We start from the raw sequence: 13,652 nt of genomic DNA, 5'->3' as shown, positions 1-13,652 counted from the left end.
CCTGTTCTCAGGGTCGGCCAAGGCCATACTCCGTGTGATGTAGCACATCTTGAGGGGGATGCTTTTCCGGTCTCTATGGAAGGAGAAGGACTGTGGCGACAGAGGGTCTGATGAGCTGCCCCCCAGCCGAGGCGATTCTGGTGGAGGAGTTTCCCACCCAATCTCGGACACTGGGGAGCCTTTCTTCACATATGGCGTGGCTTCTCGCATGTATTTCACTGCAAGCAAAAAGAACAATGAGCACTTTAAGCGCATCCAGGCTGATCTCTGAAAAATCTCATTGTGTTAGTAGAACTTACACTGGACACACTCTTTAACATTGGACCTCTTCAATTCTGAACAAGACTCGGAATTTCTGTTCCTCTCAACATAGTTATCCTATTATTTAACTACGTAATAACACGATTCTTCCAACTAGCATGACAGCCTACCATTGAAAATTGCTTTGAGCTTTTTTTTTAAACTGTGACAACATCTGTCTTTGCTGATTGTAAATTGCTTTCTGGGAAAGAGAGTAAAAAACAAATGGACAGAGTGAAAATGCATTACTTAGGAATGCAGACACATAATTATTCGATATAGATGTAGCCACACTGACCATTTTCTACTGAGATGCACAAATAGGCTTTTCAGTTTAAAAATGCTGAGGGCATATATGCAAAGAAATACACGTAAGAACTTTTTTGTCACAGACAGAATTTGTAACAGTGACAGCATTATTCATCACAGGAACACCAGAAACAACCTAAATGTCCACTAAAAAAGGACAGGCTAAATAAATTGTGAGACATTTGCACAGTCATTTAAAAAAAACAATTAGCTTTAGATGTGTTGATGTAGAAAGATCCATAAGGCCTACTGTTAGTGAATAACAGAACAGTGAAGACCAGTACATGTACTGTAATCTCTAAAATCATAAATATATATGTTTGTATGTGTACAACTAATTCTGAACACAAGCACAAGGAAATGTTAACAGTAGTTAGCTCTGGGGAGTAGAAATACAAGTTGGGAAGATGGAGAAAAGAGACCTTACCAATCATTTATTTCCCTTTTACACCATTCACATGTTTGACCATATGCATCTATCACTTTTATAAAATTAAAAAACATAATTTAGATTGAAGTTCTCTCCTTTGAGATGTATTTCTTACTCTGAAGAAATTAGTTGCCTATTCTTAATTTAAGCATTTAGTTCTTAGACAGCTGAGTTAACAAGGCTACTAGACTCTTGGACCATGCAATATAAATTTCCATATCCTTCTATCACTACACAGTTTGGTTCTCGGCTACTTGGGGAGATGTGACTAAGTCCCTCACAGGTATCTGTGATTACAAATGGCAGTGGATTGAAGAGTGTAAACCAGGGGTATTTCCCACAGATCTCTGATGATTCAATTCTACAAACTAGCACTTTCACCTGTGAGACAGGAGCTGAGTTTCTGGAGGCTAGCAGAGGTGAACAATATGTGGTTTCCTCATTCAAGAGTTACAACATCATGAGCGCCCTAGTGGATGCTGTTGGATCTCAGCCACAACTCTTTTCCCATCTATGATACCAATACCCCAGCTACTGTGTGTTGACTGAGAACACCTCATAGCTGCCCCCTACTCTGGAGAACTGCTCTTGGCCCACGAGAAGCCATCAAGCCTGGGGAGCTACACAGTTGCTGCCTGACTTCCCAAACAGGCTCTGCCTCTAGGGAACTCAATCTAAGACAGAGACATAAGACAAGTGCATGAACTATGGCACAAAGCAGAATGAGCTAAGTTTTATAACAGGAATAAAGTACCTTGGAAGGACCACAGGAAAAGTAGATCTAGGAGCTTGAATGACAGATTAGGTTTACAACCATCCAATAAGCAGACCAACATACCTAGATGCACACAGTGTGGATATACATTTGAGGATTCCACCACAGATATCAAAAGCAGTCATGTTAACACAGGAGAGAGGAGATGCCATTTAGTACCAATGCTTATTTGAAAAAAGAGATTTCAGGCTGTCAATGGAATGTAAGTGCAGTTAAGTAGGAAACAGTCCCACAGCTGTTGCAAACCCATCAGCACAGGTTGCAATTACAGAAAGAGAAGAGTCATTCATAAGCCTAGCTAAAAGTTGGTGGGAAAGAGGGCTATTAACGAGAAAGGAGGAGAGAACAGACATTTGGGGACAACTCTCAGCTTTTTACATGGAGAGGCATCCCTAATTATGTCAGGGCTTAACACAACTAGACTCTACAGCACAAAAATAGAAATAAATTTGTTAGTGTAATCAGTAAAAAGACAACAATAACTGTTCTACGTACGTCACTAACTGCTTTTTGTACACTAACTCATTTGAACCTCACAACAACCCCATGATACAGGCATTATAATCATCCTCATTTTACCCACAGACACTGCAACAGAAAGAGGTTAAAACAAATGGGTAAAGTTACAGAGCTAGAAACAGCAGAAGTGTGAGTCTAAATCCAGGTTGCCTGGCTCCAGAGTCCATGAAGCAACACTGTTTCTCCCGCTTTATGTTTTTTTAATTAATTGGGGTGAGTGTTTAAGCCAAGGTTTGCATGTACTGGAAGAAAACATCTGTCATGGATTGAATTGTATCCCCCCAAAATATGTGTCAACTTGGTTAGGCCGTGATTCGCAGTATTATGTGGCTGTCCTCCATTTTGTGATTGTAATTTTATCTTAAAGAGGATTTGGGTGGGATTGTAACACCACCCTTAGCCAGGTCACATCCCTGATCCAATGTAAAGGGAGTTTCCCTGGGGTATGGCTTGTACCACCTTTTATCTCTCAAGAGAGAAAAAGGAAAGGGAAGCGAGCAGAGAGGGGGACCGCATATCACCAAGAAAGCAGTGACGTGACAGGAACAGAGAGTGTCCTTTGGATCCAAGGTCCCTTCGAGGAGAAGCTCCTAGACAGGGGAAGGTTGACGAGAAAGACCTTCCTCCAGAGCTGACAGAGATAGAAAGCCTTCCCCTGAAGATGACGCCCTGAATTTAGACTTTCAGCCTACTTTATTGTGAGGAAATAAACTTCTCTTTGTTAATGCCATCCACTTATAGTACTTCTGTTACAGCAGCGCTAACAAGACAACATCCAATTAAGAGGCTGCTGCCTGTAACATAAGAAAGCTTGATTCTGTGAGCCTGAACTATTAAACAATGGCATTTCAATAAATGCTCCTTAAGACACTAATATGTATTCATAATAGAGGGTCTAACCTGGCACACTGAACTGTTGGTGTCTGCATGATTATACCTCCACGTACCTACCAATCCAAAAACCAAACCCACTGCTGTTGAGTCAATCCTGACACACAGCAACCCTGTAGGACTGAGCAGAACTGCCACATTGGGTTTCCAAGGCTGTAAATCATTATGGAAACAGACTGCCACATCTTTCTCCCAGTGAGTGGCTGGAGAGCTCAAACCGCCAACCTTCCAGTTAGCAGCCGAACGCTTAACTGCTGCACCACCAGGGCTCCTACTATGTAACTATAGACAGTAATTTGGGCAAAGAGCTGTTGAAAATGATCAAGCAGCCACCAGGCCCAGGTTCAGAGCACTTAATAATCTGAACTAATTAATAAACCATGCCCTTTCTGGGCATCATAAATTAAAAACCAGGTGTGCAATTAAAATTCCAACCTTTAGTTGCAAAAAAAGCGCAGGAGAGCAGTAAGAAGTGGTTTCTAAACCAATAATCCAACAAGTCACTTTCAATATTTGTATTTTTCCTTTTGAAGGACGAGCAGTTGTGAAACTTTCAAAAGAACATTCAGTAAAGCCCAAGTTTTCTAAGGCCCCAAGTTGCTATAATTAAACCTTTGTTGGGGCAGCTGGCCAGATGACATTTGAAAGGGAAAGACAGTGTGTGTGTGTGTGTGTGTGTGTGTGTGTGTGCACGACTAATGAGGAAATGCTTTAGGCAAATCCAATCAACTCTCCTACCAGCTATTAAAAAGCCAGGAGTGGCGTTTAATACGTTCTCAACTTTTCTTTTTAAAAACAATAACAAAAAACAAAAAAGGGATTTCTAGACAAGAAGGAAAAAACATTTCATTACTATAGAAGATGTGGCACAAAAAAGGGATTTCTAGACAAGAAGGAAAAAACATTTCATTACTATAGGAGATGTGGCTAGGGAGCCCTGGTGGCACAATGGTTAAGTGCTCAGTGCTACTGATAGGTTGGCAGTTCAAACCCACCAGCTGCTCCATGGGAGAAAAATGTGGCACTCTGCTTCAGTAAAATAACAGCTTTGGAAACCCTATGAGGCAGTCCTACTCTGTCCTGTGGGGTCGCTATGAGTTGGCATCAACTCAAAGGCAATAAGTTCTTATGGGTAGTGTATGTGAACACAAAATGTCCATTTTCTAATGTGATTAAGGGGAGAGGGGATCTCTTGGAGGCAATAAAACTGGGTATTCACACATTTGGTGGGAAACCTCCAGGTGGGGGAGAGAGGTTAAGACAAATGCCTAAAGTTACAGGTAAAGACAGGATTCGCTGACAAAATGGAAAATAAGACTTTCCCTTAATGGCATTTTCCTAGGTCATCTTAGAGAGGAACGATGCAGGGGGAGATCACCAATATTTCCAAAAAGACCAAGACATAATGAAAGACATAATGTAAGTTTCCCAGGAAACTATAGCTAATGTCACAAGAGGCTGAATAATGTGGGGAAATGAGAATTTACCCTGGGAGTCAGAAACTGGATTACAGTTCCAGCTCTGCCACTAACTAGCTCTCCAGACCTGGGCAAGTCACTTCACCTTCCCGGGCCTCCTTTTCATCTGTCAAGTGAGGGAAATAAGGTCCCTACCCTTCAAACACTCTGTGATTCCTTAGGAAGCTGCCTCTTCTGACAGCATTAAAAAAAAAAAAAAAGGGTATTTCTTATCTCACTATTTGTTATCACCAATAGTCCTATTAAATCAGTGCCGAATTCTAGTCAAAGGCCTTAGGCAAATGAGTCTTCTGATGTTTTATCAAACCCTATAGGCACCTAACAGACACAAAAAAAAGCCTATGTTGAGATTATGTACTCAAGTTAGTTTTTCTTTGGTTGGGCAGAGTTGTCTAGAAGAATTATTATTTTCAACCACTTATCAATATTTCCGCCACTCTGTCAGTTTGTTGTACTATGGTGGCTTTCGTAGTGCCATGATGCTAGAAGCTATGCCACCGGTATTTCAAATACCAGTAGGGTCACCTATGGTGGACAGGTTTCAGCAGAGCTTCCAGACTAAGACAGACTAGGAAGAAGGACCTGGCAAACTACTTCTAAAAATACTGACCAGAGACAGTTCTATGAACAGCAGCGCAACACTGTTTGATATGTGTTCGAAGACGAGCCCCTCAGGTTGGAAAAAAAAAAACCCACTGCCGTTAAGTCAATTCCAACTCATAGAGACCCTATAGGACAGAGTGGAACTGCCCCATAGAGTTTCCAAGGAGCGCCTGGCGGATTTGAACTGCTGACCTCTTGGTTAGCAGCCGTAGCACTTAACCACTACACCACCAGGGTTTCCCTCAGGTTGGAAGGCACTGTAATTCGGCTGGGGAAGAGCTGCCTCCTCAAAATAGAGTCAACTTTAATGATGTGGATGGAGTAAAGCTTTTGGGACCCTCCTTTGCTAATGTGGCATGACTCAAAATGAGAAAAAACAGCTGCAATATCCATTAATAATAGGAAAGTGGAATGTACGAAGTATGAATCTAGGAAAACTGGAAGTCGTCAAAAATGAAATGAAACACTTAAAGATCGATATCCTAGGCATTAGTGAGCTGAAATGGACCAGAAGTTGCCATTTTGAATCCGACAGTCATATGGTCAGCAATGCTAGGAATGACAAATGGAAGAGAAACAGCACCGCATTCATCATTAAAAAGAACATTTCAAGATCAATCCCAAAGTACAACACCATCACTGATAGGATAATATCCATATGCCTACAAGGAAGACCAGTTAATACGACTATTATTCAAATTTATGCACCAATCACAATTGCCAAAGATGAAGAAATTGAAGATTTTTATCAACTTCTACAGTCTGAAATCGATCAAACGTGTAGTCAAGATACACTGATAATTACTAGTGATTGGAATGCAAAGGAAACCCTGGTGGCATAGTGGTTAAGCGCTAAGGCTGCTAACCAAAAAGGTTAGCAGTTCAAATCCACCAGGCGCTCCTTGGAAACTCTATGGGGCAGTTCTACTCTATCCTATAGGGTCGCTGTGAGTCAGAATTGACTCGACAGCAATGGGTTTTTTTGGTTTTGGAATGCAAAAGCTGGCAAGAAAGAAGGACCAGTAGTAGTTGGTAAATATGGCCTTGTTGATAGAAACGACACCAGAGATTGCATGAATAGAATTTTGTAAGACCAACGACTGATTCATTGGTAATATCTTTTTTCAACAATATAAACAGCAACTATACACTTGGACCTCACCAGATGGAATACACAGGAATGAAATCGACTACATCTATGGAAAGAGACAATGGAGAAGCTCAATATCGCCAGTCAGAACAAGGCCAGGGGACAACTACAGAACAGACCATCAATTGCTCATGTGCAGGTTCAATCTGAAGCTGAAGAAAAAACAAGTTCACGAGAGCCAAAATATGAACTTGAGTGTATTCCACCGAATTTAGAGACCATCTTAAGAATAGATTTGATGTACTGAACACTAATGACCAAAGATCGGATGAGTTGTGCAATAACATCAAGGACACCATACATGAAGAAAACAAAAGGTCATTAAAAAGACAGGAAAGAAAAAAAGACCAAAATGGGTGTCAGAAGAGACTCTGAAAGTTGTTCTTGAATGTAGAGTAGCTAAAGTAAATGGAAAAAATGAAGGAAAAGAGCTGAAGAGAAGATTTCAAAGGGCGGCTCGAGAAGACAAACAAAAGTATTATAATGAAATGCATAAAGACCTGGAGTTAAAAAAAAAACAAAAGGGAAGAACACGCGCAGCATTTCTCAAGCTGAAAGACCTGAAGAAAAAATTCAAGCGTCAAGTTGCAATGTTGAAGGATTCTGTGGGCAAAATATTGAACAGTGCAGAAAGCATCAAAAGAAGATGGAAGGGATATACAGAGTCACTGTATCAGAAAGAACTGGCTGACATTCAACCATTTCAGGAGATAGCATATAATCAAGAACCAATGGCACTGAAGGGAGAAGTCCAAGCTGCTCTGAAGGCACTGGCGAAAAACAAGACTCCAGAAAATGATGGAATACCAATTGAGATGTTTGAATAAAAGGATGCAATGCTACAAGTGCTTACTCATCTATACCAAGGAATTTGGAAGACAGCTACCTGGCCAACCAACTGGAAGAGATTCATATTTGTGCTCATTACAAAGAAAGGTGACCCAACAGAATGCAGAAATTAACAAACAATATCATTAATATCACATGCAAGTAAAATTTTGCTGAAGATAATTTAAAAATGGTTACAGCAGTACATCAACAGGGAATAGCCAGAAATTCAAACAGGATTCAGAAGAGGACATGGAACGAGTGATAAGATTGCTGATGTCAGATGGATGTTGGTTGAAAGCAGAGAATACCAGAAAGATGTTTACCTGTGTTCTACGGACTGTGCAGAGGCATTCGACTGTGTGGGTCCTAACAAATTATGGATAACACTGCAAAGAATGAGAATTCCTAACTGTGCTCATGCAGAATCTGTACATATAGACAAAGAGGCAGTCATTTGAACAGAACAAAGGGATACCATGTGGTTTAAAACCAGGAAAGGTGTGTATCAGGGTTGTACCGTTTCACCACACTTAATCAGTCTGTATGCTGAACAAATATTCTGAGAAGCTGGACTACAGGAAGATGAACTCGGCAACAGGATTGAAGGAAGACTCATTAACAACCTGTGGTATGCAGACGACACAATCTTGCTTGTTGAAAGTGAAGAGGACTTGAAGCACTTACTGATGAAGATTAAAGACCACAGCCTTTAGTATGGATTGCACCTCAACATAAAGAAAACAAAAATCCTCACAACTGGACCGATAAGTAAAATCATGATAAACGGAGAAAAGATTGAAGTTGTCAAGAATTTCATTTTACCTGCATCCACAATCAGTGACCATGGAAGCAGCAGTTAATAAATCAAATGATATATTAAAAAAAAAAGGGCAAATCTGTTGCAAAAGACCTCTTTAAAATGTTAAAAACCAAAGACGTCACTTTAAGGAATGAGGAGCACTTGACCCAAGCCATGGTATTTTCAATCTCCTCATACGCATGTGAAAGCTGTACAATGAATAAGGAAGACTGAAGAAGAATTGATGCATTTGAATTATGGTGCTGGCGAAGAATATTGAATATAGCATGGACTGCCAGAAGAATGAGCAAATCTGTCTTGGAAGAAGTATAGCCAGAATGTTCCTTAGAAGCTGGATGGCGAGACTTGGTCTGATGTACTTTGTACAGGTTATCAGGAGAGACCAGTCCCTGGAGAGGGACATCATGCTTGGAATAGTAGAGGGTCAGTGAAAAAGAGCAACACCCTCAATGAAATGGATTGATACAGTGGCTGCAACAATGGGTTCAAACAAAGCAAAGAGTGTGCGGAATGGTATGGGACCCAGCAGTGTTTTGTTCTGCTGTACATAGGGTCACTGTGAGTCAGAAGCAACTTCATGGCACCAAGAACAACCATCAATATTTATTTCATTTCCATTCTGTCAGGTGGGTCCGTGAAGGCAGAATTTTAATACGGCTGAGAATCATAACTGACTTGGTGGCAGGGGTTCATTTTGTTTTGTGAGTATAGCCAAGAGGGTCTCAGGAGGTCAGAGAGCATTATGGGAGAAGGGGTGGAGCATTACTATGTGGAGTTAGGAATAAAATAAACTAGATGTTCATTTTTTTTAATGTTCTTTTGCCCCCAGGTAAAAGACTGTCTCAAAATTATTCTGTTTTCAACAGTCCGGCCATTCCATGAGATCTGCCTTGATTCTTCAACAAAGCAAGATAACTGCCCCCAGAGTAAGCCAGTGGACCCAATGAAAGCATCCCATCCCATGGGGCAGTGCTACAACTAACTACCTAGGAGCATACTGATCAGTCATTTATTAATTCAACAAATGTTAAAGGAGCTCCTGCAATGGACACAGAATCTCTGGGAGATGCAAATGGTTAACATGCCAGGCAGCTAACTGAAAGGTTGGAGGTTGGAGCCCACCCAGAGGCACCTCAGAAGAAAGGCCTGGCAATCTACTTCTGAACAATCAGCCATTAGAAACCCTCTGGAACACAGTTCTAGTCTGACACACATGGGGGCACCATGAGTAGAAATTAACTCAATGGCAACTGGTTTAGCTATGGGTATGGCCCTGTTCTGAGCACTGGAGTTATTAAACAAGACAGATTAGGTCTCTGCCCTTAAGGTGGTTACATTTCAGAGTACATGTGTGTTTTGGGGGCAGAGTTGTCTATTTAACAAATAGTCAAATATAGGATATTATTCTCAAAGAGACACATACAAGAGGGCTTAAGTCTTTCTCAGTTCATATAGAAGCATTCATTGTTTGACTCCTGCCACCTCCTGCCCTCGTCACCCAACCACCTCTTGGTACCCAGGGTTCACACACTAGCCAGAGCGAAAAACTGTTTAGGTCTCTGAACACCCATGTTCTCTCCTACCTCTGATCTTTTGCACAACGGGCCACCTCTGCATGGAAACCTTTCTGGCAAACTCTTCCCTACATCCTTTAAAACTCAGTTCAGGTAAGACCTCTTTCTGGAAGTCATTCCAGACTCCTCAGGCATGACTTCCTTAAGCTCCAAGTATGTTATGTGGTGATCTCCACTGATATCATCAGCATCAGGACCATAAACGTGATGATGGTTTATTCTATGCCGAGCTGTGCTGATCATCTTACAAACAAGTCTACAGGCTTGATGCTTCAACAATTTGCCAGCAGGCTCCTCACTGTCGCAAATAATCATAATTTCTTTTCCTTGGGAAAATGCAGTAACTATTTTAGCAGCTATATCCTAACCTCTGAAGACAGGAAGTGAGTAAGAGGCAGAAAGGATGTTTGAATACTCAGCTCCTCATATGTTTTCATTCTTTTCCTAGACAGACAATCATATGTGAATGGGCCTTTACGTCAAAAGGCAGGAAGTACCTCCCTCACTTATCCTTTTACAGGTATTACTGGAAAATAAAACTCTATTATTCCAGGTATAGCTTGGGGCTCAGTAAATATGCAGTTAATTCTCAGTGGCAGAAGCCCAGGGTCACAAGGCTTTTCCAGAGGAAACTACATTAAGTAAACGAAATATCATTACCAAGGGCAGGTACAGGGCAGGTCTGAGATTTTTTTTTTTTTCAATCTACCCTGGCTATGCTGTAGACCCAAAACAATGCTAGAGGCAGCTGAGGGGAAGGGAGACGGGGAGGGCAGACTCTGAAGCATCAGGGTCCACGAAACTAAAAAAAAAATTTGAGTACCTGCTATCTTGAACATGCGTTAAAAGCTTAAAACATTTCCACGTGCACGGTATCATTTGATGCTTACGGTCATCTCCATCAGAAATACGCATAAACTAAAAGGTTTTAGGAATCTGACTGTGTGTTTATCTGCTTGCAACTTCCATGACCCAGGAGGCAAAGCCTAACAACTTTCCCCATGAAATTCTCCCTCCTCCCCAAACACACACCAGTGACTAGTTGCTTTAAGTGGGTTATGACTCATGGCGACCCCATGTGTGTCAGAGTAGAACTGTGCTCTATAGTGTTTTCGGTGACTGATTTCTCAGAAGTAGATCTCCAAGCCTTTCTTCGGAGGTGCTTCTGGGCAGACGTGAACCTTCGGCCTTCCGATTAGCAGTGGGGCACGTTAGCCATCTGCACCACCATGGACTCCGAATACCCCTCCTCCCCCCGCCACATACACATATTCACAAATACATCTTGTTCAACAAAACTAATGCCTATAGGATTCACCTAATATACTGGATTTTCTCCTAAAGGTCAAACTTAGATTGGCTTTGCCTGAAACTCTTTTGGGAAAGATTGCCAAGAACACGATTAGGATGCCAGACAGTCCAAAGCAAATTTCTTGCATCAGACTGTCAGAGCCATGAGAATAAAAGCTCCCAAGTATTTCTCTAAAACTTCAGTAGCTTTGCTTGACTCTAAGCGGTCAAGATAGAACAAGTTTGTTTTTAAAAGAGGTAGGTACGGGATAACGGTGAGCACATCAGCAAATGGATAAAACTTTTGACAATAAATAAACCCACAGAAAAGTTTAACAATAAAAAAGGTGGGAAAATTGATGCCCAGAGAGTTCAAGCATCTTACTTTAAGTAAGCAAGAGACCCAGACATTGAGTCTACAGCTTCTAAATCTAATTCGAAAGTCTATTTCCCCATAACCAGGCTGTAACAATACAAGTGGTTTGGATGGCATGGAGACACGGGCTAGAATACTGCCGCCGATGAGCAATCATTTGCTATCGATGCTGAGCAAATCCATGGATCTTGCTGAAAAATTAAATCGGCAAACATACCCTGAAACTACATCAGAATTCAAATCATCAAAATATTCAACGTCATCAGAAGGGAAAAATCTAAACATAGTATAAAAAAGGCTAAAAAAAAAAAGGACAACCCCCTGGCATGTTCGATGGAAATAAAAAGAGGTAACGGAAACACAAACATTGTGATAAATGAAAGGGTAAAACCTGCCAAAGCTGGAAAGTGTATAAGGTATGAACCTGTCAGAGGAGGAAGACTCAAATATTTTCCACTAAATAGAAAAGTGGGGACTGCACCCTGCCAAAGGTGGAAAACCTGTAGGACCTGGAAAAACAAGGCCGTCCTGTTGAGTTCCCGCTCTCACAGGTTTCAATGTACAACAGAGATAAAAATAATAATAGTTTTGACAGCTTTATGATAATAGATTTGATGACTTTGATTAAATTCACAAATCCCTATAAAAATAAACTTACTAAAGTTAACCTAAGTAGAAATAGAAAGCCTGGTTAATCCCAGTATCTTAAAAGGATGGGGGACAAAAAAGGAATGGAAGCACTTGTTAAATTTTCCCCACAAAGTCAGAGTCACAGTCAGAGTTTACTAGTGAATTCTACCAAATAGCCGAAGAATAGATGATTCAAAACTTAATCAAGCTATTGTGGAGAATGGAACGAGAATGAACCTCCCCAATTTATTCTATGAAGCTATTATAACTTTAACAACAAAATCAGGAGAGGAAAATTTCAAAAAGGAAAATTGCCATTTATTTCACTCATAAATTTAAAGGCAAAAATCCTAAACAAGATATCAGCAAGCCAAGTCCAGTAATATGTGCAGAAGACAGTACAGTATGATTATTTGTTTACTGCGAAACTGGTTAAACACTGTTGTTTGTTATGTTGTTGTTGTTAGGTGCCGTCAAGTCGGTTCTGAATCATAGTGACCCTGTGCACAACAGAACGAAACACTGCCCGGTCCTGCGCCATCCTTACAATCGTTGTTATGCTTGAGCTCATTGTTGCAGCCACTGTGTCAATCCACCTCGTTGAGGGTCTTCCTCTTTTCCATGGACCCTGTACTCTGCCAAGCATGATGTCCTTCTCCAGGGACTGATCCCTCCTAACAACATGTCTAAAGTATGTAAGACACAGTCTCACCATCCTTGCCTCTAAGCATTCTGGCTGTACTTCTTCCAAGACAGGTTTATGCCAGGCAGTTACAGTAAAACAAAAAAGACCTCGTAAACCAGAAATAGAGAGTAACTTCATTAACCGGATAAAGAGTAACCATTAAAAAACAATTGACACCAAACATTCTAAAAAGGGAAATGCTGAAAGTATCTCCTTGAAAATCAGGACCAAAATACTGATACCCATTATTTCCTCTATGCAGTATTTTACTGGAGGTGCTAGTCAATGCTACAAGACAAGAAGGAGCACCTAAAAATATAAAGATTGAATGGTTAAAACAATAAACTAATGTATGAATGAATAAGTGAGAGAGTGAATGAATGAACGAACAGATAGTAGGACAACGCACCTAGAGCTCATTACATCTAAATTTTCATCCTGGCTGGGGTCCTAATTCTCTGTGTGGTTATGAGCAAATCATTTAAACTCAACTGTTCTTAAGCTTCCTTATCTTTACAACTAAGGCTTTTAACTACCTTGATTAAGTAGACAGTGATGTCTTTAAAAGGGCCAGAGAATAAGGGAAGAAGGATAGGTTGAGAGGATTAGAATGAACTATTTCAGTTTTGGAGATACAAGGTTTGAGCTATGGGCAGAACATCCACGAAAAGACAAAGGTAAGCAGGCAGTACAATTTTGGGTGTGAAGCTTTGACGAGTCATCAGAGCTTGACCTCAGTCTTCATGGAAGGTTGATGCCATTGAGTAATGGCCAACGCTGAGTGTTAACTAAACATCTGGGATTTTACATGGGTTACCTCTTCTAATTTTCACAACAACCTTGTATGATGGGATCACTTATTATTCCAAGTTTACAGATGAGTACACTGAGGCACAGAGAAGTCAATTAACTTGGCACAGTGGTTAAAAGCTTGGCTGCTAACCCAAAAGTCAGCAATTCAAATCTACCAGCTACTCCTTAGAAACCCTAC

The 13,652-nt window shown here is 40.8% G+C and overlaps 1 protein-coding gene across 2 annotated transcripts in view; it reads right to left on the bottom strand.

Moving 5' to 3' along the window:
* SNTB1 (syntrophin beta 1) overlaps positions 1-13,652 on the bottom strand; it is a 260,706-nt gene that overhangs the window by 146,731 nt on the left and 100,323 nt on the right. For both annotated transcript variants that reach the window (XM_049854432.1, XM_049854431.1), the window contains one exon: positions 2-218. In XM_049854432.1, the coding sequence (XP_049710389.1) occupies positions 2-218 (217 nt within the window). The remainder of the gene's footprint in view (position 1; positions 219-13,652) is intronic.

This window comes from Elephas maximus, chromosome 15 (assembly GCF_024166365.1).
Source record: "Elephas maximus indicus isolate mEleMax1 chromosome 15, mEleMax1 primary haplotype, whole genome shotgun sequence".
NCBI lineage: Eukaryota > Metazoa > Chordata > Mammalia > Proboscidea > Elephantidae > Elephas > Elephas maximus.
Note: the sequence above shows the minus strand (reverse complement) of the source record. Positions and strands in the feature narration are given on the sequence as shown.